This window comes from Carcharodon carcharias, chromosome 29 (assembly GCF_017639515.1).
Source record: "Carcharodon carcharias isolate sCarCar2 chromosome 29, sCarCar2.pri, whole genome shotgun sequence".
Classification (NCBI taxonomy): Eukaryota; Metazoa; Chordata; class Chondrichthyes; order Lamniformes; family Lamnidae; genus Carcharodon; species Carcharodon carcharias.
The window spans coordinates 3,288,851-3,312,024 of record NC_054495.1 but is presented as its reverse complement, the minus strand read 5'-3'; the positions used below and the strand labels follow the sequence as shown (position 1 = coordinate 3,312,024).

The 23,174-nt window shown below is 47.8% G+C and overlaps 1 protein-coding gene across 1 annotated transcript; it reads left to right on the top strand.

Moving 5' to 3' along the window:
- Positions 1-311: 311 nt before the first annotated feature.
- Positions 312-23,088, top strand: LOC121271002 (transmembrane protease serine 9-like). Its single transcript, XM_041176688.1, has 10 exons — positions 312-505; positions 1,835-2,109; positions 3,742-3,863; positions 4,727-4,858; positions 11,332-11,409; positions 15,124-15,201; positions 17,819-18,012; positions 19,510-19,769; positions 21,478-21,614; positions 22,903-23,088. The coding sequence occupies exons 1-10, from the start codon at positions 312-314 to the stop codon at positions 23,050-23,052; spliced, it is 1,620 nt and encodes a 539-aa protein (XP_041032622.1). The 3' UTR covers positions 23,053-23,088.
- The last annotated feature ends 86 nt before the right edge of the window (positions 23,089-23,174 follow it).

Genomic DNA, 23,174 nt, shown 5'->3' with positions numbered 1-23,174 from the left:
TATTTGTCTGTGTGTGATTGTGTGTAAGTCAGTTTTTGTGTGTGTGTGTGTTTGACTGTGGGTGCATGTGTATGTGTGACTGTGTGTGAGTATTTGTGTGCATTTGTATTTGTGGGTGTGTATGTGTCTGACTGTGTATAAGGGTGTATGTGTGGCTCTGTGTAAGTATGTGTATGGTTGTGTAAGTGTGTGTATTTTTGTGTGTGTGATTGTGTTTAAGCGTGTGTGTGTGTGACTGCATAAGCGTGTGTGTGCTTGTGGGTGATTGTATGTAAGTGCGTGTCTGATTCTGGGATTGTGTGTGCAATCAGATGATGACTATCACGCTCTGTATTCTTCTTTACTCAGCTGCTGCTTCTGCGAATCTGAAGATCATTAATGGCCAGAATTGTTCTCCTCACTCTCAGCCCTGGCAGGTTTTGCTGACCTTTAATGGGTATCGCTGGTGTGGGGGCTCCCTGATAAACGACCAGTGGATAGTGTCAGCTGCTCATTGTTACCACCCGTAAGTCCAGAGATGATCACAGCAACGTGCAAACATAAAAACATACACAAACATACAAACATACACAAACATACAAACATACAAATGTACACAAACATACATACATATACAAACATACACAAACATACAAACATTCACAAACACACACAGGCATGCATACAAGCAAACATTCACAAACATACAAACCTACTCAAACACACATACAAGCATACACAAAAAAACAAACACACACAAACATACATACAAACATATACAATCATACACAGATCTACACTGAATCATACAGAGACAAAAACATGAACATACAGATGTACAAGCATACAATCTTACAGCACAAACATACAAACAATGATGGAGTAATAAGGGTTCTCTTGCAGTCGTTTGTCATACTTTCTGTGTCACAATATGTGCACTCACCCTCCAAAAACGCAATATAGAAACTTCATCATCCCCCTTAAACCTCCAAAAAAAGGCAAAACTCCAGATGACTAATGCCCGGGTATTGAGGGGGCAGTTTGACACTGGCCTCCTCTACATTGTTTTTTTTTTCTTGTTGGCTCGAAGGACCCAAAATTAATGATTAAATCAGGGGTCAAAGTTAAAGGAAGGAGCAAGCCAAAGAGGAGAAGCAGATACAAAACACAGGGTTCAGCCTCAGCTGGAGTCTTGTGTCCAGCTCTGGGCACCACACTGTAGGAAGGATGTGAAGGCATTAGAGAGGGAGCAGTAAGGATTCATGAGAATGGATCCAGGGATGAGGAACTTCAGTTAATGTGGAGAGAGTGTAGGAGCTGGGACCGTTCTCCTTGGAGAATATGTATGCTTGTATGTATGTTTGTGCATGTTTGTATGTTTGTGTATGTTTGTATGTATGTATCGCCTTGGTGAGGAGAAGGTCGAGAGGAGATTTAATAGAGTGTTCAAAATCACTAGGGGTCTGGACTGGGTAGAGGGGGAGAAAATGTTCCCATTGGGGGGAAGGATTGAGAACCAGAGGGGCACAGATTTAAGGGGATTAGTAAAAGAAGCAACAGAGTCATGAGGAGAAACTTTTTCAGCCAGCGAGTGGCTAGGATCTGGAATGCACTGCCCGAGAGTTTGAGGGAGGCAGGTTCAATCCAGGCTTTCGAAAGGGAATCGGGTCGTTATCCGAAGGGGAAACATTTGCAGGTTATGGGGAAAGTAGAGGGGGAATGAGTTTAGGTGAGTCGCTCTTTCAGAGAGCCGACACGGACACGGCCTCCAGCTGCGCAATAACCATTCGGCGGCTTCTGGGAAACAGGAAGTGGGGAAATGACAGTGATGCCCACTTCTCCTCAGATTGCCCAGGTCCAGCATCCTCGTGGCTCATCTGGGTGAGCACAACCTCTCTCACTCTGAGGGGACGGAGCAGCGAATCCAAGTGGTCAAGGCCATCGTGCACCCCAGTTACAACTACAGGAACTTCAACAACGACATCTTGCTGCTCAAACTGGACTGGCCGGCCACATTCGACCAGTACGTCAGGCCCATCCCTCTGCCCAGCCAGTGTGCCACAGCCGGGACTCAATGCAGCACCTCTGGCTGGGGAAGACTCATGATTAACGGAGGTAAGGAGGGCCGGGGTGGTGAGGGGTTGGTTAGGGGGGAGCTGGAAGGTGAGTTGGGGTTGGGGGCTGAATGAATGCTGTGCTGGTTTGAGGGGATGGTGGGTGGGAGGGCAGTGTAGGATGTTGGAATGTGTGATCAAGCAATAATACTTCACTTTCCAGCCATAACTGAAATGTAGCCATCACTGCTCCCTGGAGACATGTCCCAGCTTTGGAGACAGTTGCAGAGATTTACTAGCAATGTGCCGGCTCTTTGAAGGATCTACCTAATGAGACCCCAATCTCCCCCCTGCTTTTTCCCCCATAGCCCTATAATTTCCCACCCTTCAAGTATTTATCCAATCCCCCTTTTGAAAGTTCTGTTGAATCTGCTTCCACCGCCCTTTCAGGCAGCACCTTTCAGATCACAACAACTAGCTGTGTCAAAATAAAATTCCCCTCATCTCCCCCCTCTGGGTCTTTTCCCGATGCTCTTCAATCTGAGTCCTTCTGGTTACTGACCCTCCTGTCACTGGAAACAGTTTCTCCTTATTGACTCTATCCAAACCCCTCATGATTTTGAACATCTCGATTCAATCTCCCCCTTAACCTTCGCTGCTCTAAGGAGAACAATCGCAGCTTCTCCAGTCTCTCCACAGTAGTCCCATCCACCTGGTCTCACAGCCCCACACTCAGTCCCAATTCAGCTTGATTTTAGCAATAAAGTCTTTGTTTTTAAATCCCTCCATGGCTTTTCCCTCTCAATCTTTGTAACCTCCTCCAGTCCTGACAAACTTCCTGATCTCTGTAACCTCCTCCAGCCCCGACAACCTTCCTGATCTCTGTAACCTCCTCCAGCTCCTACATTCCTCCGAGATCTCTGTGCTCCTCCAATTCCGGCCTCTTGGGCTTGCCCCGATTCCCATCGCTCCACTATTGGCATCCGTGCCTTCAACTGCCTGGGGCTTTAAGCTCTGGAATTCCCTCCCTAAACCTCTCTACCTCTCTCGCTTTCTCATCCTTTAAAATACTCCTTAAAATGAACCTCTTTAAATGAGCTTTGAGTCATCTGTCCCTAATATCTCCTTATGTAGCCTGATGCCAAATTTAGCTTGTTCATGCTCTTATGAAGCATCTTGTGATGTTTTATAAAGTCACCAGTTCTACATAAATTCAAGTATGCTGTTGTTACTAAGGTGGTGTTAATAGCAGTCTATGCATGGGCACAATGAGTTATTCTGCTGCACTTTAAGTTGGCCTGTCCCTTTAACAGGGCAACCTCTCATTGATCTAAATGCTGAGGTCATTCAGAGTTCAATTGCTGATTGACAAATGCCTGACAATTTAATCCCTTATACCTCAAGGGATGTTCCAATGCCAATTGCACATTGACAGTTCTCTCGACGGCCACCAGTGTTTCATATTGAGATCTACTTCTCCTGGCCACGAGGTTCTTCACCATCCTGTCTACAGTAACCGAACATCTCTTTGTGTCTTGGTGAGCAGACCTGGATTCAATGCCCAGTGTGTGCTTTAACCAGAGCTCTGTACACAACACTCAGTAAGCAAGACTATTGATTAAGTCGCTTGCATGTGGGAGGAGGATAATCACTTTTGGATCGGACTGTGCTGACTCATTTCTTTCCCCTTCAGGTGAATTACCCGAAGTCCTACAGTGCCTGAATCAGCCCATCCTGCCTGATGCTGATTGCGCCAAAGCTTATCCTCTCTACTTCACGGACAACATGTTCTGCTCAGGATACTGGGAGGGAGGTCAGGGCACATGCCAGGTAAGTGTGGCCTGACAGGGTGAACCCGAATGCATCAAACCTTGAGCGATAGGAAGCGTCTCAAGCTGAGAGACAGAGGTTACCTCTACCTGAGGGATGGGGAATGTTTGAATTTGAGGGTGCGTAGGAGAAGGAGGAGGCTAATTGGCCCGTTTATCCCTCTGACAGTGCAGCACTCCCTCAGTATGACCCTCTAGCAGTGCAGCACTCCCTCAGTACTGACCCTCCAACAGTGCAGCACTCCCTCAGTACTGAACCTACAACAGTGCAGCACTCCCTCAGTACTGACCCTCTAGCAGTGCAGCACTCCCTCAGTACTGACCCTCTAGCCGTGCAGCACTCCCTCAGTATGACCCTCTAGCAGTGCAGCACTCCCTCAGTACTGAACCTCTAGCAGTGCAGCTATCCCTCAGTACTTACCCTCTAACAGTGCAGCACTCCCTCAGTACTGACCCTCTGAAAGTGCAGCGCTCACTCATTACTGACCCTCTAACAGCGCAGCACTCCTTCAGGACTGACCCTCTGACAGTGCAGCACTCCCTCAGTACTGACCCTCAGGCAGTGCAGCGCTCCCTCAGTACTGACCCTCTGACAGTGCAGCACTCCCTCAGTACTGACCCTCCGACAGTGCAGCACTCCCTCAGTGCTGACCCTCTGACAGTGCAGCACTCCCTCAGTACTGAGCCTTGTCCTTTGGGTCTCTAGAATGGTACTCAGACCCGCAACCTCCTGATTGAGCGGACAGAGTACCACCCAGCGAGCTCGGGTCCCACACCAGAATCCTGGGGCTGCTACAGATGACCATCCGATTATAACTTTGTCTATCTCACTCTGAATTACAGTGCATGTCTTTTTTGCTGCAGGGAGACTCAGGGGGACCTGTGGTCTGTAATGGGGAGCTACAAGGCATTACTTCCTGGGGTTACCACTGTGCTATGAAGGATCATCCCGGCGTCTTTGTGAAAGTTTGTAATTACTACAATTGGATCCAAACGGTCATGGATGAAAACTGAGTGGAGAATCCTAACCCTGAAACTACCTGCAATGAGGGAAAGTAAAATGTTGCAAGTTTCCAATAAAGATTGATTGTCAAGTTGTGTTGCATTTGGACTTTTTTTTGCTATATCGGATTTGGAAAGTGCAGAATCCCACATCCATCCCCTCGCTGCCTCCAGACTGTAACTATTCCAACATTCCTCTCGGAAATTTGCTTTCCACAGGGGGACATCAGAAATAGGAGCAGGATGAGGCCATTCAGCCCCTCCAGCCTCTTTCCCTCATTCTATACAATCATGGCTGACACTCTACCTCGACCCCGCTTTCCCTCCTTATTGCTTAGCATCCAAAAATCTATCCACCTCCGTCTTGAATGGATTCAGTGATGAAGCATCCACAGCTCTCTGGGGGAGAGAATTCCAAAGATTTCTCCTTCCGTGAACTTAAGCACATCCAAAAATCTGCAACCCCCTGTCTTAACTCACACAAAGTCTCGTGCACCCAGCAGCCCCTGATTCTCGCTGATCTACATTGGCTCCTGGTCGGGCAACACATCGATTTTATAATCCCCATCCTGGTTTTCAAATCCTTCCATGGCCTCCTCACCTCCTCCCTATCTCTGTAACCTCCTCCAGACCCTACAACCCTCACTATCTCTGTAACCTCCTCCAGCACCTACAAAAATCCCTATCTCTTTAACCTCCTCCAGCCCTTACAACCCTCCCCGTTTCGCCAGTACTGGTGCCAGACCCCATGCCCTTACAACAACCACTAAATATGTAACCTCCTCCAGCCCTTACAACATCCACTATCTCTGTAACCTCCTCCAGCCCCTACAACAATCCCTATCTCTGTAAACATCTCCAGCCCTTCCAACCCTCCCTATCTCTGTAACCTCCTCCAGCCCTTACAACACCCCCTATCTCTGTAACCTCCTCCAGCCCCTACAACAATCCCTATCTCTGTAAACATCTCCAGCCCTTCCAACCCTCCCTATCTCTGTAACCTCCTCCAGCACCTACAACCCTCACTATCTCTTTAACCTCCTCCAGCCCTTACAACCCTCCCCGTTTCGCCAGTACTGGTGCCAGACCCCATGCCCTTACAACAACCACTAAATATGTAACCTCCTCCAGCCCTTACAACATCCACTATCTCTGTAACCTCCTCCAGCCCCTACAACAATCCCTATCTCTGTAAACATCTCCAGCCCTTCCAACCCTCCCTATCTCTGTAACCTCCTCCAGCCCTTACAATACCCCCTATCTCTGTAACCTCCTCCAGCCCCTACAACAATCCCTATCTCTGTAAACATCTCCAGCCCTTCCAACCCTCCCTATCTCTGTAACCTCCTCCAGCCCTTCCAACACTCCCTATCTCTATAAACTCCTCCAGCCCTTCAAACCCTCCCTCTCTCTGTAACCTCCTCCAGACCCTACAACCCTACCTAACTCTGTAACCTCCTCCAGCGCTTACAAGCCTCCTTCTCTTTGTAACCTCTTCCAGCCCCTACAATCCTCCCTAACTCTGTAACCTCCTCCAGCACCTACAACCCTCCCAATCTCTGTAACCTCCTCCAGCCCCTACAACCCTCCCAATCTCTGTAACCTCCTCCAGCCCCTACAACCCTCTCTATCTCTGTAACCTCCTCCGACCCCTACAACCCTCCCAATCTCTGTAACCTCCTCCAGCCCCTACAACCCTCCCAATCTCTGTAACCTCCTCCAGCCCCTACAACCCTCTCTATCTCTGTAACCTCCTCCGACCCCTACAACCCTCCCAATCTCTGTAACCTCCTCCAGTTCCATTTCCCCAGTACTGGTGTCAGACCCCATGAATAGAAACCCAATTCTCCCACACAAATCCTACAGCCACACAGTCATACAAACATACTGACATAAGTACATACAGTTTAGGAGCAGGAGTAGGCCATTTAGCCTTTTGTGCCGCTCGAACATTTGATAAGCTCATGGCTGACCTGCTGGTTGTTCAGCCCCACTTTCCTCTCTACCCCCTATATCCTTTGACCCCCTCCTCAATCAGAAATCTGTCTAACGCAGTCTTGAATATATTCAGTCCCCCTGTCCCCACTGCTCCCTGAGGAAGAGAATTCCACAGACTGTCCACCCTCTGAGAGAAAGAATTCTCCTCACCTACATCTTGAATGAGAGACCCCATTTTTTAAACTGTGCCCCCTAGTTCTAGTCTCTCCCACAAGGGGAATCATCCTGTCAGCATCCAACCTGTCAAGTCCCCTCAGAATCTTATCTGTTTCAATAAGATCACCTCTCATTCTTCTAAACTCCAATGGATACAGGCCCAGCCTGTCCAACCTTTCCTCATAGGAAAATCCCCTCATCCCAGGGATCAGCCGAGTGACCCTTCTCTGCAGACTACCTGCAGACTAACATTCTGTCATTCATACACCAGGACACCCAGATCCCTCTGCACTGCAGAGTTCTGTAATCTCTCTCCATTTACACAATATGCTACTTTTCTATTCTTCCTGCCAAAGTGAACAAGTTCACATTTTCCCACATTATTCTTCATCTGACAATTTTTTGTCCGCTCACTTAACTTGTCTATAACGCTTTTCAGACTCCATATGCCCTCTTCACAACTTACCTTCCTACCTACCTTTGTGCCATCAGCAAATTTAGCAACCATACCTTTGGTCTCTTCATCCAAGCTATTGATATAGATTGTAAGTAGTTGACGTCCCAGCTCTGATGTCAATGGCACTCCGCTAGTTATATCCTGCCAACACAAAAATGAAAAAAAATGTTCCCTACCTTTTACTTCCTGTTACCTATCCAATTCTCTATCCATGCCTCCCCCTACACCATCAACTCTTACCTTGTGTAGCATGTTGACTCTGCCTCACATTTTCCAAATGCCCTGCTATAACCCCCTTAATAATAGATTCTAACATTTCCTTGTGACAGATGTTAAGCTAACTCGCCTGCAGTTTCCGGCACTGTGTCTCCTTTTTTTCTTAGACAGAGGAGTCACATTTACTATTTTCCAATCTCATGGGACTTTTCCTGAATCTAGGGAATTTGGGAAAATTACAACCAATCTATCACTTATGTCAGCAGTTACTTCTTTTGAGACCCGAGGATGAAGTCTATCAGAACCTGGGAACTTGTCAGCTTTTAGTTTTAATAATTTTCTCAGTCCCCTTTCTCTGGTGACTAAAACTGTTTAAGTTCCTCCCTCCCTTTCACCACTCGATTTACAAGCATCCCTGGGATGTTATTTGTGTTTTTTACACTGAAGAGAGACACAAAATATCTATTTAATTCTTCTATCATTTCCGTATTCCCCATTATTTTCTCACTGTTGCCATTAATATTATTATCATGATTAATAAACTCTCTGACATTATTTGCCCCATGCCAATTTGCCCTCGGCTCAGATTGTAACCCAGAGATTAGTGCCTTTTTGGTTCTGCTTTTTAGTTTAAACCACAGCTGCTCATACTCCCTCAGAAGTCCTGCCAATGCCATTGGTACCCACACGGACCACGACCGCTGGGTCCTTCCTCTCCCACTCCAGGTTCATCTCCAGACGCGAGGAGCTGTCCCTATGCCTGGAACCGAGCAGGCAACACAACCGTTCGCAGAGAACTGTGTTTATTCCCCTCACCAAACAGTCCCCACCTCTCTCCACTTGAATGACTTCCTAGAGCACGATGCCTTGGTCAGCTCACTTGTCCACACTGCATCCCGCACTTTCATCCAGACGAGCTGCAAGGGACTCGAACATTTTGGAAAAGTGCAAAGGGCTGAGGCCCCCTGACTTTTACCTCCTCGGCTGTGACCGCCTCTGGGGACAACACAATCCAGGTGACCACACATCTCCACCTCCTGCACCCTAGATGCATCGCAGAGTCCAAAGCCCGGACTCCAGCTCATTAGTCTCTGAGCTGGAATTCCTCGATCTGCGGACACTCACAGTAAATGTGTCACACAGGGACCCTCCATCCCTTGTGGGCTGCACATTTTTGCCTCAACACATCCCCGTGAAGCACCTTGGTGGGGACGTGATGTTTTACTTTGCCCAAGGTGATATCGGAATGCAAGATTGTGTCTTAAATGGCGTGTGGGGTTGACGTGCCCAGTAATAGTGATTGGTTGTCCAGTAATGGTGATTGATTGTCTAGTAATGGTGATTGATTCAGAGTTGTGTCTGGACAACGTATCAATACAGACCTGAGGTCAACTGCTGCAAGAGTATCTCCATCCAGAATTCGCTTCTCAAATGAGGTCTTGAAGCTGATTGATGATTAGCCACGTCTGATTGCTGGGACTGTCACTTTAAGCCACATATATAAAGGACAGGGGCTTCACTGGGATCATTACCTGGGCTGGGATAAGCTGTAAGATGCAGGCTTTCCTGTTCACCCTGCTCCTGGGAGCAGAGGTATGATCACAGATATACTGAAATGTGTGTGTGGGGGTGAACAAGCATGGCTGCTTGTCTGGCAATGTCTCCTCTCCCTGGTTACCCCTCCCCATTCCTTTCCCTGGCAACAGTCTGAGACTGAACCTGTCAGCTTGCAACCTCGGGGTCACATTTGACCCCCAGATTTGCTCACTGTCAAACCTTTCCTATTTCTATCTCCACAACATTGCCCAGCTTCACCCCGATCCCATCTCCCCTCATCTCATCTACATCTGAAACCCTCATCCAATCCAGCATTGCCCCCAGATGCAGCTATTCCCACAAATCCCTGACTGTTCTCCCACATTCTACCCTCCGTAAACTTGATGTCATCCGATCCGCTGCTGCCCATGACTTATCTTGCACTGAGTCCCACTCACCTATCATGTCTGGTGCTCGCTGACCAGCATTGGATCCTGGTTAGCAACATATTGATTTTAAAATTCCTCCAGCCCCTACAACTCTCCCTATCTCAGTAACGTCCTCCAGCACCTACAACCCTCCCTATGTCTGTAACCTCCTCCAGCCCCTACAACCCTCCCTATCTCTATAACAACTGCCAGCCCCTACAACCCTCCTTATCTCTGTTAACTCCTCCAGCCCCTACAACACTCGCTCTCTCTGTAACCTCCTCCAGCCCCTACAATCCTCCCTATCGCGGCAACCTCCTCCAGCACATACAACACTCCCTATCTCGTCAACCTCCTCCAGACTCTACTGGAATCCCTGTCTCTGTAACCTCCTCCAGCCCTTACAAAGGCGCGTTTCTCTGTAACCTCCTCCTGTTCCAACGCCCTCCCTATCTCTGTAACCTCCTCCCGTCCCCTACAGCCATTCAGATCTGTGAAAACTCCTCCAAACCCAACAACCCTCCTTATCTCTGTAAACTCCTCTAGCCCCTACAATCCTCCCTATTTCTGTAACCTCCTCCAACATATATAACACTCCATATCTCTCCAACCTCCTCCAGGCGCTACAAGCCTCCCTATCTCTGTTACCTCCTCCAGTCCCTACAACAATCCCTATCGCTTTTAAATCCTCCAGTCTCCTACAACCCTCCCTTTCTCTATAACCTCATCCAGTCCCTACAGCCCTCCCTATCTCTGTTACCTCCACCAACACCTACAACCCTCGCTATCTCTGTAAACTCCTTCAGCAACAACAATCCTTCTAATCTCTGTAACAACCTCCAGCCCCTACAACACTCCCCATCTTTGTAATGTCCTCCAGTCTCTACAACCCTCCCTATATCTGTAGCCTCCTCCAGCAACTACAACCCTCCCAATCTCCCCAGCCTCCTCCAGCCCCTACAACCATCCCCATCTCTGTAACCTGCTCCAGCCCCTACAAAGCACCCTACCTGTGTAACCTCCTCCAGCCCCTACAACACTCACTATCTCTGTAAACTCCTCCAGCCCCTACAACCCTCCCTATCTCTTCAACCGCCTCCAGCCCTTACAATACTCCCTTTGTCTGTAACCTCCGTCTGCCCCGACAACCCTCCCAATCTTTGTAACCTCCCCCAGCCCCTACAACCCTCCCTATCTCTGTAACCTCCTCCAGCCACTACAACCCTCCCTATCTCTGAAACCTCCTCCAGCCCCTACAACACTCTCTATCTCCGTAACCTCCTCCAGCACCTACAATCCTCCCTATCACTATAACCTCCTCCAGCCCCTACAACCCTCCCTATCTCTGTAATCTCCTCCAGCCCCTACAACACTCCCTATCTCTGTAACCTCCTCCAGACCCTACAACACTCCCTATCTCTGTAACCTCCTTCAGACCCTACAACGCTCCATATCTCTGTAACCTACTCCAGCACCTACAACCCTCCCCGTTTCCCCAGTACTGGTGTCAGGCCCCATGAATAGAAACCCAATTCTCACACACGAATCTTACAGCCACACAGTCATACAAACACACTGACCTAAGTACAATCAGAGGTCTCCAGCCTCAGGGCTGTGACCACCTTTGGGGACAACGCAATCCAGGTGACCACACCTCTCCACCTCCTGCACCCTAGATGCATCGCAGAGTCCAAAACCCGGACTCCAGCTCATTAGTCTCTGAGCTGGAGATCCTCAAGCTGCGGACACCCACGGTAGATGTGTTACACAGGGACCCTCCATCCCTTGTGGGCTGCACCTTTTTGCCTCATCACATCCCCGCGAAGCACCTCGGTGGGGGGGGATGTTTTACACTGTCCAAAGTGGTAGCGGAATGCAAGTTTTTATAGTAACTTTCCTACGCTTCAACTGTGGGATAATTAACACCAGGCGTGTAGGGTGGACGTGTCCAGTAATGGTGACTGATTGTCCAGAAATGGTGATTGATTGTCCAGTAATGGTGACTGATTGTCCAGTAATGGTGTTTGATTGTCCAGTAATGGTGATTGATTGTCCAGTAATGGTGACTGATTGTCCAGTAATGGTGATTGATTGTCCAGTAATGGTGATTGATTCAGGGATGGGCCTGGGCAACGTATCAATACAGAACTGAGATCAACATCTTCTCAAATGATGTCTTGAAGCTGATTCATGATTAGCCATGTCTGATTGCTGGGACTGTCACTTTAAGCCACATATATAAAGGACAGGGGCTTCAGTGGGATCATTTCCTGGGCTGGGATAAGCTGTAAGATGCAGGCTTTCCTCTTCACCCTGCTCCTGGGAGCAGCAAGTATAATCACAGATACACTGAAATGCATGTGTGGGGGTGCACAAGCATGGTTGCTTGTCTGGCAATGTCTCCTCTCCCTGGTTACCAATCCCTATTCCTTTCCCTGGCAAAGGTCGGAGACTGAACCTGTCAGCTTGCAACCTCGGGGTCATATTTGAGCCCCAGATTTGCTCACTGTCAAACCATTCCTATTTCCACCTCCGCAACATTGCCCAGCTTCAACCTGACACCGTCTCGTCTCATCTCATTTACTGCTGAAAGCCTCATCCAATCCAGCATTGCCCCCAGATGCGGCTATTCCCAAAAATCCCTGACTGTTCTCCCACGGTCTACCCTCCGTAAACTTGATGTCATCCGAACCTCTGCTGCCCGTGCCTTAACTCGCACTGAGTCCCACTCACCTATCACCTCTGGTGCTCGCTGACCAGCATTGGATCCTGGTCAGCAACATATTGATTTTAAAATTCCTCCAGCCCCTATAACCCTCCCTATCTCTGTAACCTCCTCCAGCCCCTACAACCCACCCTATCACTGTAAAATACTCCATCCCTTTCATCCCTCTGTTTCTCTGTAAACTACTACAGTCCCTACAACCCTCCCTATCTCTGTATCCTCCTCCAGCCCCTACAACCCTCCCCGTTTCCCCAGTACTGGTGCCAGACCCCATGAATAGAAACCCAATTCTCCCACACAAATCCTACAGCCACACAGTCATACAAACATACTGACATAAGTACATACAATTTAGGAGTAGGAGTAGGCTATTCAGGCCCTCGATCCTGCTCCATCATTTGAGAAGATCTTGGCTGACATGTTTGTGGTTCAGCTCCACTTTCCTCTCTACCCCCTATACCCTTTGACCCCCTCCTCAATCAGAAATCTGTCTAACTCAGTCTTGAATATATTCAGTCCCCCTGTCCCCACTGCTCCCTGAGGAAGAGAATTCCACAGACTGTCCACCCTCTGAGAGAAAGAATTCCCCTCACCTACATCTTGAATGAGAGACCCCTTTTTTTAAACTGTGCCCCCTAGTTCTAGTCTCTCCCACAAGGGGAAACATGCTCTCAGCATCCACCCTGTCAATTCCCTCAGAATCTTATCTGTCACAATAAGATCACCTCTCATCCTTCTAAACTCCAATGGATACAGGCCCAGCCTGTCCAACCTTTCCTCATAGGATAATCCCCTCATCCCAGGAATCAGTCATCACCCTTTCTGAATTACTTTCTAATACAGTTATGTCCTTTCTTAAATAAGGAGACCCAAGCTGTACACAATACTCCAGATGTGCTCTCACCAACACCCTGCACAATTGTAGAAAAACATCCCTACTTTTATATCCCATTCCCCTTGCAATAAAGGCCAACATTTCATTTGCCTTCCCAATCACCTGCTGTACCTGCAGACTAACATTCTGTCATTCATAAACCAGCACACCCAGATCCCTCTGCACTGCAGAGTTCCGTAATCTCTCTCCATTTACACAATATGCTACTTTTCTATTCATCCTGCCAAAGTGAACAAGTTTACATTTTCCCACATTATTCTCCATCTGATAATTTTTTGTCCACTCAATTAACCTGTTTATTATGCTTTTCAGACTCCTTATGTTCTCTTCACAACTTACCTTCCTACCTATGTTTGTGCCATCAGCAAATTTATCAACCACACCTTTGGTCTCTTCATCCAAGCTATTGATATAGATTGTAAGTAGTTGACGTCCCAGCTCCGATGTCAATGGCACTCCGCTAGTTACATCCTGCCAACACAAAAATGAAAAAAAAATGATCCCTACCTTTGACTTCCTGTTAGCTATACAATCCTCTATCCATACCTCCCCCTACACCATCAACTCTTACCTTGTGTAGCAATCTTTGAAGTGGTATCTTATCAAATGCCTTTTGCAACTCCAAGTACACCACATCTACAGGTTCTCCCATTGTCCACATTGCTTGTTACATCATCAAAGAACTCCAATTAATTTGTCAAACACAATTTCCCTTTCACAAAACCATGCTGACTCTGCCTCACATTTTCCAAGTGCCCTGCTATAACCCCCTTAATATTAGATTCTAACATTTCCTTGTGACAGATGTTAAGCTAACTCGCCTGCAATTTCCGGCTCTCTGTCACCTTCCTTTCTTGAGCAGAGGAGTCACATTTTTTTATTTTCCAATCTCATGGGACCTTTTCTGAATCTAGGCAATTTGGGAAAATTACAACCAATCCATCACCTATCTCAGCAGCTACTTCTTTCGAGATGCGAGGATATAGTCTATCAGAATCTGGGAACTTGTCAGCTTTTAGTTTTAATCATTTTCCCAGTCCCCTTTCTCTGGTAACTAAAACTGTGTAATTTCCTCCCTCCCTTTCACCACTTGATTTACAGGCTTTCCTGGGATGGTATTTGTGTTTTCTACACTGAAGAGAGACACAAAATATCTATTTAATACTTCTACCACTTCCGTATTCACCATTATTTTCTCATTGTTGCTATTAATATTATTATCATGAATAATAAACTCTCCGAGTTTTTTTGCCCGATGCCAATTTGGTCGCGGCTCAGATAGTAACCCAGAGATTAGTGCCTTTTTGGTTCTGCTTTTTAGTTTAAGCCACAGCTGCTCATGCTCCCTCAAAAGTCCTGCCAATGCCATTGGTACCCACACGGACCACGACCACTGGGTCCTTCCTCTCCCACTCCAGGTTCCTCTCCAGACCCGAGGAGCTGTCCATAAGCCTGGAACCGAGCAGGCAACACAACCGTTCGCAGAGAACTGTGTTTATTCACCTCACCAAACAGTCCCCCCACTATCATTACATTCCTATTTACACCCTACCTCCCTCCACTTGAATGGCTTCCTGCAGCACGATGCCTTAGTCAGCACGCTTGTCCACACTGCAGCCCCCACTTTCATCCAGATGAGCTGCAAGGGCCTCGAGTCTGTTGGACAAGTGCAAAATTCTCACTGCCCCACAGTTCTACGTCCTCGGCCCCCAAACCTGCCTCACCCACAGTCACACCCACCAGTCCCTGAGCTCGGACCCAAACAGAGGATTCCAGCCTAAGGGCTGTGACCGCCTCTGGGGACAACACAATCCAGGTGACCACACCTCTCCACCTCCTGCACCCTAGATGCATCGCAGAGTCCAGAGCCCGGATTCCAGCTCATTAGTCTCTGAGCTGGAGTTCCTCGAGCTGCGGACACACACGGTAGATGTGTCACACAGGGACCCTCCATCCCTTGTGGGCTGCACCTTTTTGCCTCATCACATCCCCGTGACGCACCTCGGTGGGGGCGTGATGTTTTACTTTGTCCAAGGCGCTACTGGAATGCAAGATTTTGTCGTAACTGGCGTGTGTGGTGGACGTGTCTAGTAATGGTGATTGATTGTACAGTAATGGTGATTGATTGTCCAGTAATGGTGATTAATTGTCTAGTAATGGTGTTTGATTCAGGGTTGGGACTGGACAACATATCAATACAGACCTGAGGTTAACAGCTGCAAGATTCTCTCCTTCCAGAATTCGCTTCGCAAATGAGATCTTGAAGCTGATTGATGATTAGCCATGTCTGATTGCTGGGACTGTCACTTTAAGCCACATATATAAAGGACAGGGGCTTCACTGGGATCATTAGCTGGGCTGGGATAAGCTGTAAGATGCAGGCTTTCCTTTTCACCCTGCTCCTGGGAGCGGCAGGTATGATCACAGATATACTGAGATGCGTGTGTGGGGGTGAACAAACGTGGCTGCTTGTCTGGCAATGTCTCCTCTCCCTGGTTACCCTTCCCCATTCCTTTCCCTGGCAACAGTCTGAGATTGAACCTGTCAGCTTGCAACCTTGGGGTCACATTTGTCCCCCAGATTTGCTTTTTGTCAAACCATTCCTATTTCCACCTCCCCAACATTGCCCAGATTCACCCCGACCCCGTCTCATCTCAACTCATCTACTGCTGAAACCCTCATCCAAATCCAGCATTGCCCCGAGATGCGGCTACTCCCACAAATCCCTGACTGTTCTCCCACGTTCTACCCTCCGTAAACTTGAGGTCATCCGAACCTCTGCTGCCCGTGCCTTAACTCGCACTGAGTCCCGCTCACCTATCATCTCTGGTGCTCGCTGACCAGCATTGGCTCCTGGTGAGCAACTTATTGATTTTAAATTTCCTCCAGCCCCTACAACCCTCCCTATCTCTGTAACCTCCTTCAGCACCACAACCCTCCCTATCTCTGTAACCTCCTCCAGCCCCTACAACCCTCCCTATCTCTGTAACCTCCTCCAGCAGCTCAACCCTCCCTATCTCTGTAAACTCCTCCAGCCCCTACAACCCTCCCTAAGTCTGTAACATCCTCCAGTCCCGACAGCCGTCCCTATCTCTTAACCTCCACCAGCACCTACAACCATCCTCATCTCTGTAACCTCCTCCAGTCCCGACAGCCCTCCCTTTCTCTGTAACCTCCTCTGACCCCTACAACCATCCCTATCTCTGTAACCTCCTCCAGCCTCCACAAATCTCCATTTCTCCTTAACATCCTCCATCCTTACATCCCTCCCTATCCCTGTAAACTCCTCCAGCCCCTACAACCCTCCCTATCTCCGTAACCTCCTCCAGCCCCTACAACCCTCCCTCTCTCCGTAACCTCCTCCAGCCCCTACAAACCTCCCTATCTCCGTAAACTCCTCCATTCCCTACAACCCTCTGAGATTTCTGCTCTCCTGCCACACTCTCTCCCTCCTCCTTTAAATCGCTCTTAAAATCCAGTCATTTTGACTAACCATTTGGCTGCCTGTCTCTGATGTCTCCTTATGTGACTCAGCGAAATACTTTTTTTTGATAATCAACCTCTGAAGCTGTGTCATTATGTTAAAGGCACTATAGAAATGTAAGATGTTGTTGTTGCTAATGTCTGAGTGCGTGCATATGCGAGCGTTTGTATGTGTGTGAGTGTGTGTATTTGTGTGTGCTTATGTGATTGTGTGTAAGTGTTTGTGAGACAACGTAGGTGTGTTTGTGTGTACAGGTACCTTTCTGACTGTGTGTGTGTTTGTGTGCGTGTGTCTGAATGTAAATGTGTACGTGTGCCTGTGAATGTGTGTCCATGTGTGTATGTGTATTTGTGTGTGTCTGTGTATGTGTTTGTGTGTGTGTATGTGCCTGCACATGTGAGACTGTGTGTGTGTGTGTGCATGTAAGTGTGATTGTGTGTACCTGGGTATGTTTATTTGTGTGTGAGTGTGACTCTGTGTGTGTGACTGTGTGTAAGTGTGTGTGGGACTTTCTGAGAGTCTTTTTGTGAGTGTGACTGTGTGTGTGCTTGTGTGTGTGTTTATTTGTGTGAGTGTGACTCTTGTGTGTGTGTGTATTTGTGTGTGTGTGTGTATGTGACTGTGTGCAAGTGCCTGTATTTGTGCTTGTGTGTGATTGTGTGTAAGTGGACATTTGTGTATGTGTGTGTGTGTGTGTGTGTGTATGTGTGTGTGACTTTCGGTGTGTGATTGTGTGTAATTGGGTGTATTTGTCTGTGGGTGATTGTGTGTAAGTCTGTTTTTGTGTGTGTGTGTGACTGTGGGTGCATGTGTATGTGTGACTGTGTGTGTGTGTGTGTATTTGTGTGCGTGTGTGTTTGTGGGTGTGTATGTGTGTGACTGTGTGTAAGGGTGTATGTGTGGCTCTGTGTAAGTATGTTTGTGGTTGTGTAAGTGAGTGTATTTTTGTGTGTGTGATTGTGTTTAAGCGTGTGTGTGTGTGACTGCATAAGCGTGTGTGTGTTTGTGGGTGATTGTGTGTAAGTTTGTGTGTGATTGTGGGTGCGTGTGTGCAATCAGATGATGACTATCACTCTGTGTATTCTTCTTTACTCAGCTGCTGCTCCTGCGAATCTGAAGATCATTAATGGCCAGAATTGTTCTCCTCACTCTCAGCCCTGGCAGGTTTTGCTGACCTTTAATGGGTATCGCTGGTGTGGGGGCTCCCTGATAAACGACCAGTGGATAGTGTCAGCTGCTCATTGTTACCACCCGTAAGTCCAGAGATGATCACAGCAATGTGCAAACAAAGAAACATACACAAACATACAAATTTACACAAAAATACATACACAAACATACACAAACATACACAAACATACAAACACTCACAAACATACATAGAAACATACATAAACATACAAACACTCACAAACATACATAGAAACATACACAAACATACAAACACTCACAAAAATACATAGAAACATACATAAACATACAAAAACTCACAAACATACATAGAAACATACACAAACATACAAACACTCACAAACATACATAGAAACATACATAAACATACAAACATTCACAAATACACGAAGGCATGCATACAAGCAAACATTCACAAACATACAAACCTACTCAAACACACATACAAGCGTACACAAAAAAACAAACACACACAAACATACATACAAACATATACAGTCATACACAGATCAACACTGAATCATACAGAGACAAAAACATGAACATACAGATGTACAAGCATACAATCTTACAGCTCACACATACAAACAATGATGGAGTAATAAGGGTTCTCTTGCAGTTGTTTGTCATACTTTCTGTGTCACAATATGTGCCCTCACACTCCAAAAAGGCTATATAGAAACTTCATCATCCCCCATAAACCTCCAAAAAAAGGCAAAACTCCAGATGACTAATGCCCGGGTAGTGAGGGGGCATTTTGACACTGGCCTCCTCTACATTGTTTTTTTTTGTTGGCAAGAAGGACCCAAAATTAATGATTAAATCAGGGGTCAAAGTTAAAGGAAGGAGAAAGCCAAAGAGGAGCAGCAGATACAAAACACAGGGTTCAGCCTCAGCTGGAGTCTTGTGTCCAGCTCTGGGCACAACACTGTAGGAAGGCATTAGAGAGGGAGCAGTAAGGATTCATGAGAATGGATTCAGGGATGAGGAACTTCAGTTAATGTGGAGAGACTGGAGGAGCTGGGACCGTTCTCCTTGGAGAATATGTATGCTTGTATGTATGTTTGTGTATGTTTGTATGTTTGTGTATGTTTGTATGTATGTATCGCCTTGGTGAAGAGAAGGTGGAGAGGAGATTTAATAGAGGTGTTCAAAATCACGAGGGGTCTGGACTGGGTAGAGGGGGAGAAAATGTTCCCATTGGGGGGAAGGATCGAGAACCAGAGGGGCACAGATTTAAGGGGATTAGTAAAAGAATCAACAGAGACATGTGGAGAAACTTTTTCAGCCAGCGAGTGGCTAGGATCTGGAAAGCACTGCCCGAGAGTTTGAGGGAGGCAGGTTTAATCCAGGCTTTCGACAGGGAATCGGGTCGTTATCCGAAGGGGAAACATTTGCAGGTTATGGGGAAAGGAGAGGGGGGATGAGTTTAGGTGAGTCGCTCTTTCAGAGAGCCGACACGGACACGGCCTCCAGCTGCGCATTAACCATTCGGTGGCTTCTGGGAAACAGGAAGTGGGGAAATGACAGTGTTGCCCACTTCTCCTCAGATTGCCCAGGTCCAGCATCCTCGTGGCTCATCTGGGCGAGCACAACCTCTCTCACTCCGAGGGGACGGAGCAGCGAATCCAAGTGGTTAAGGCCATCGTGCACCCCAATTACAACTACAGGAACTTCAACAACGACATCTTGCTGCTCAAACTGGCGTGGCCGGCCACATTCGACCAGTACGTCGGCCCCATCCCTCTGCCCAGCCAGTGTGCCACAGCCGGGACTCAATGCAGCACCTCTGGCTGGGGGAGACTCATGATTAACGGAGGTAAGGAGGGCCGGGGTGGTGAGGGGTTGGTTAGGGGGGAGCGGGAAGTTGAGTTGGGGTTGGGGGCTGAATGAATGCTGTGCTGGTTTGAGGGGATGGTGGATGGGAGGGCAGTGTAGGATGCTGGAATGTGTGATCAAGCAATAATACTTCACTTTCCAGCCATAACTGAAATGTAGCCATCACTGCTCCCTGGAGACATGTCCCAGCTTTGGAGACAGTTGCAGAGATTTACTAGCAATGTGCCGGCTCTTTGAAGGATCTACCTAATGTGACCCCACTCTCCCCCCTGCTCTTTCCCCCATAGCCCTATAATTTCCCTCCCTTCAAGTATTTTTCCAATCCCTCTTTTGAAAGTTCCTATTGAATCTGCTTCCACCGCCCTTTCAGGCAGCGCCTTTCAGATCACAACAACTCGCTGTGTCAAAATAAAATTCTCCTTATCTCCCTCTCTGGGTCTTTTCCCGATTCTCTTCAATCTGAGTCCCTCTGGTTACCGACCCTCCTGCCACTGGAAACAGTTTCTCCTTATTGAGTCTATCCAAGCCCTTCATGATTTTGAACATCTCGATTCAATCTCCCCCTTAACCTTCTCTGCTCTAAGGAGAACAATCGCAGCTTCTCCAGTCTCTCCACATTAGTCCCATCCACCTGGTCTCGCGGACCCACACCCAGTCCCAATTCAGCTTGATTTTAGCAATAACATCTTTGTTTTTAAATGCCTCCATGCTTTTTCCCTCCCAATCTTTGTAACCTCCTCCAGCTCCGACAACCACTCTGATCTTTGTAACCTCCTCCAGCTCTGACAACTCTCCCTATCTCTGTTACACCCTCCAGCCCCTACAACCCTCCCTATCTCTGTAACCCCCTCCAGCCCCTACAACCCTCCCTATCTCTGTAACCTCCTCCAGCCCCTTAAATCCTCCGAGATCTCTGTGCTCCTCCAATTCCGGCCTCTTGAGCTTGCCCCGATTCCCATCGCTCCACTATTGGAGACCATGCCTTCAGCTGCCTGGGGCCATAAGCTCTGGAATTTCCTCCATAAACCTTTCCAACTCTCTCTCTCTTTCTCCTCCTTTAAAATACTCCTTAAAATGTATCTCTTTAACTGAGCTTTGGGTGATCTGTCCCTAATATCTCCTTATGTAGCCTGATGCCAAATTTAGCTTGTTCAATCTCTTATGAAGCATTTTGTAACGTTTTATAAAGTTAACAGTTCTATATGAATTTAAGTATGCTGTTGTTACTAAGGTGGTGTTAATAGCAGTCTATGCATGGGCATAATGAGTTCTTCTGCTTCTGATTAAGTTGGCATGTCCCTTTAACAGGGCAACCTCTCATTGATCGAAACACTGAGGTCATTCAGAGTTCAATTGCCGATTGGCAAATGTCTGACAATTTAATCCCTTCTACCTCAAGGGATGTTCCACTGCCAATTGCACATTGACAGTTGTCTAGACGGCCACCAGTGTTTCATATCGAGCTCTCCTTCTCCTGGCCACGAGGTTCTTCACCCTTCTTTCTACAGTAACCGAACATCTCTTTGTGTCATGGTGAGCAGACCTGGATTCAATGCCCAGTGTGTGCTTTAACCAGATATCTGTACACAACACTCAGTAAGCAAAACTATTGATTAAGTTGCTTGCACGTGGGAGGAGGAGAGTCACGTTTGGATCGGTCTGTGCTGACTCATTTCTTTCCCCTTCAGGTGAATTACCCGAAGTCCTACAGTGCCTGAATCAGCCCATCCTGCCTGATGCTGATTGCGCCAAAGCTTATCCACTCTACTTCACGGACAACATGTTCTGCTCAGGATACTGGGAGGGAGGTCAGGGCACATGCCAGGTAAGTGTGGCCTGACAGGGTGAACCCGAATGCATCAAACCTTGAGGGATAGGAAACGTCTCAAGCTGAGAGACAGAGGTTACTTCTACCTGCGGGAAGGGGAATGTCTGAATTTGAGGGTGCATAGGAGCAGGAGGAGGATATTTGGCCCCTTTATCCCTCTGATAGTGCAGCACTCCCTCAGTATCACCCTCCACCTGTGCAGCACTCCCTCAGTATGACACTCTGACAGTGCAGCGCTCCCTCGGTACTGACTCTCTGTCAGTGCAGCACTCCCTTAATACTCACCCTCCGACAGTGCAGTGATACCTCAGTGCTGACCCTCCAACAGTGCAGCACTCCCTCAGTACTGACCCTCCAACAGTGCAGTACTCCCTCAGTACTGATCCTCTGACAGTGTAGCACCCCTTCTATACTGACCTTCTGGCAGTGCAGGTCTCCCTCAGAACTGACCCACCAACAGTGGAGCGCTCCCTCAGTACTAATCCTCCGAGAGGGTAGCGCTCCCTCACTACTAATCCTCCGACAGTACAGTGCTCCCTCATTATTGACACTCCGACTGTGCAGCACTCCCACAGTATTGGCTCTGCATCCTTGCAGCACTCCCTCAGTGCTGACCATCCAACAGCGCAGCACTCCCTTAGCACTGATCCTCTGACAGTGCAGCACTCCCTCAGAACTGACCTTCCATCAGTGCAGCTACTTCAGCACTGACCATCTGACATTGTAGCACTCCCTCAGTACTAACCCTCCAACAGTGCAGCACTCCCTTAGCACTGACCCTCTGACAGTGCAGCACTCCCTCAGCGCTGAAACTCCAAAAATTAAATGCTCCCTCAGTACTGACCCTCCAACAGTGGAGCACTCCCTCGGTACTGATCCTCTGACAGTGCAGCGATCCCTCGGCACTGACCCTCCGACAGTGCAGCGCTCCCTCATTACTGACCCTCCAACAAAGCAGCATTCCCTTATCACTGAACCTCTGATAGTGCAGCACACCCTCAGCACTGACACTCCGTCAGTGCAGCGCTCCCTCAGTACTGACCCTCCAACAGTGCAACGCTCTCTCAGTACTGACCTCCTGACAGTGCAGCACTCCCTCAGTACTGACCATCCGACAGTGCAGCACTCCCTTAGCACTGACCATCAGACAGTGCAGCGCTCCCTCAGCACTGAGCCTTGTCCTTTGGTTCTCTAGACCAGAATCCTGGGGGTGCTAACGATGACTATCCGATTATAACTTTGTCTATCTCACTCTGAATTACAGTCCATGTCTTTTTTGCTGCAGGGAGACTCAGGGGGACCTGTGGTCTGTAATGGGGAGCTACAAGGCATTACTTCCTGGGGTTACCACTGTGCTATGAAGGATCATCCCGGCGTCTTTGTGAAAGTTTGTAACTACAACAATTGGATCCAAGCGGTCATGGATGAAAACTGAGTGGAGAATCCTAACCCTGAAACTACCTGCAATGAGGGAAAGTAAAACGTTGCAAGTTTCCAATAAAGATTGATTGTCAAGTTGTGTTGCATTTGGATTTTTTTTTGCTAAACCTCATTTGG

Excerpts from the sequence above, each read along its gene's own strand:
- LOC121271002 (XM_041176688.1), top strand. The coding sequence starts at position 312 with ATGATGACTATCACGCTCTGTATTCTTCTTTACTCAGCTGCTGCTTCT. Across the intron at positions 4,859-11,331 it reads ACTACAATTGGATCCAAACG|ATGCATCGCAGAGTCCAAAA; the intron begins GTCATGGATGAA and ends CCTGCACCCTAG. Across the intron at positions 11,410-15,123 it reads TCAAGCTGCGGACACCCACG|ATGCATCGCAGAGTCCAGAG; the intron begins GTAGATGTGTTA and ends CCTGCACCCTAG.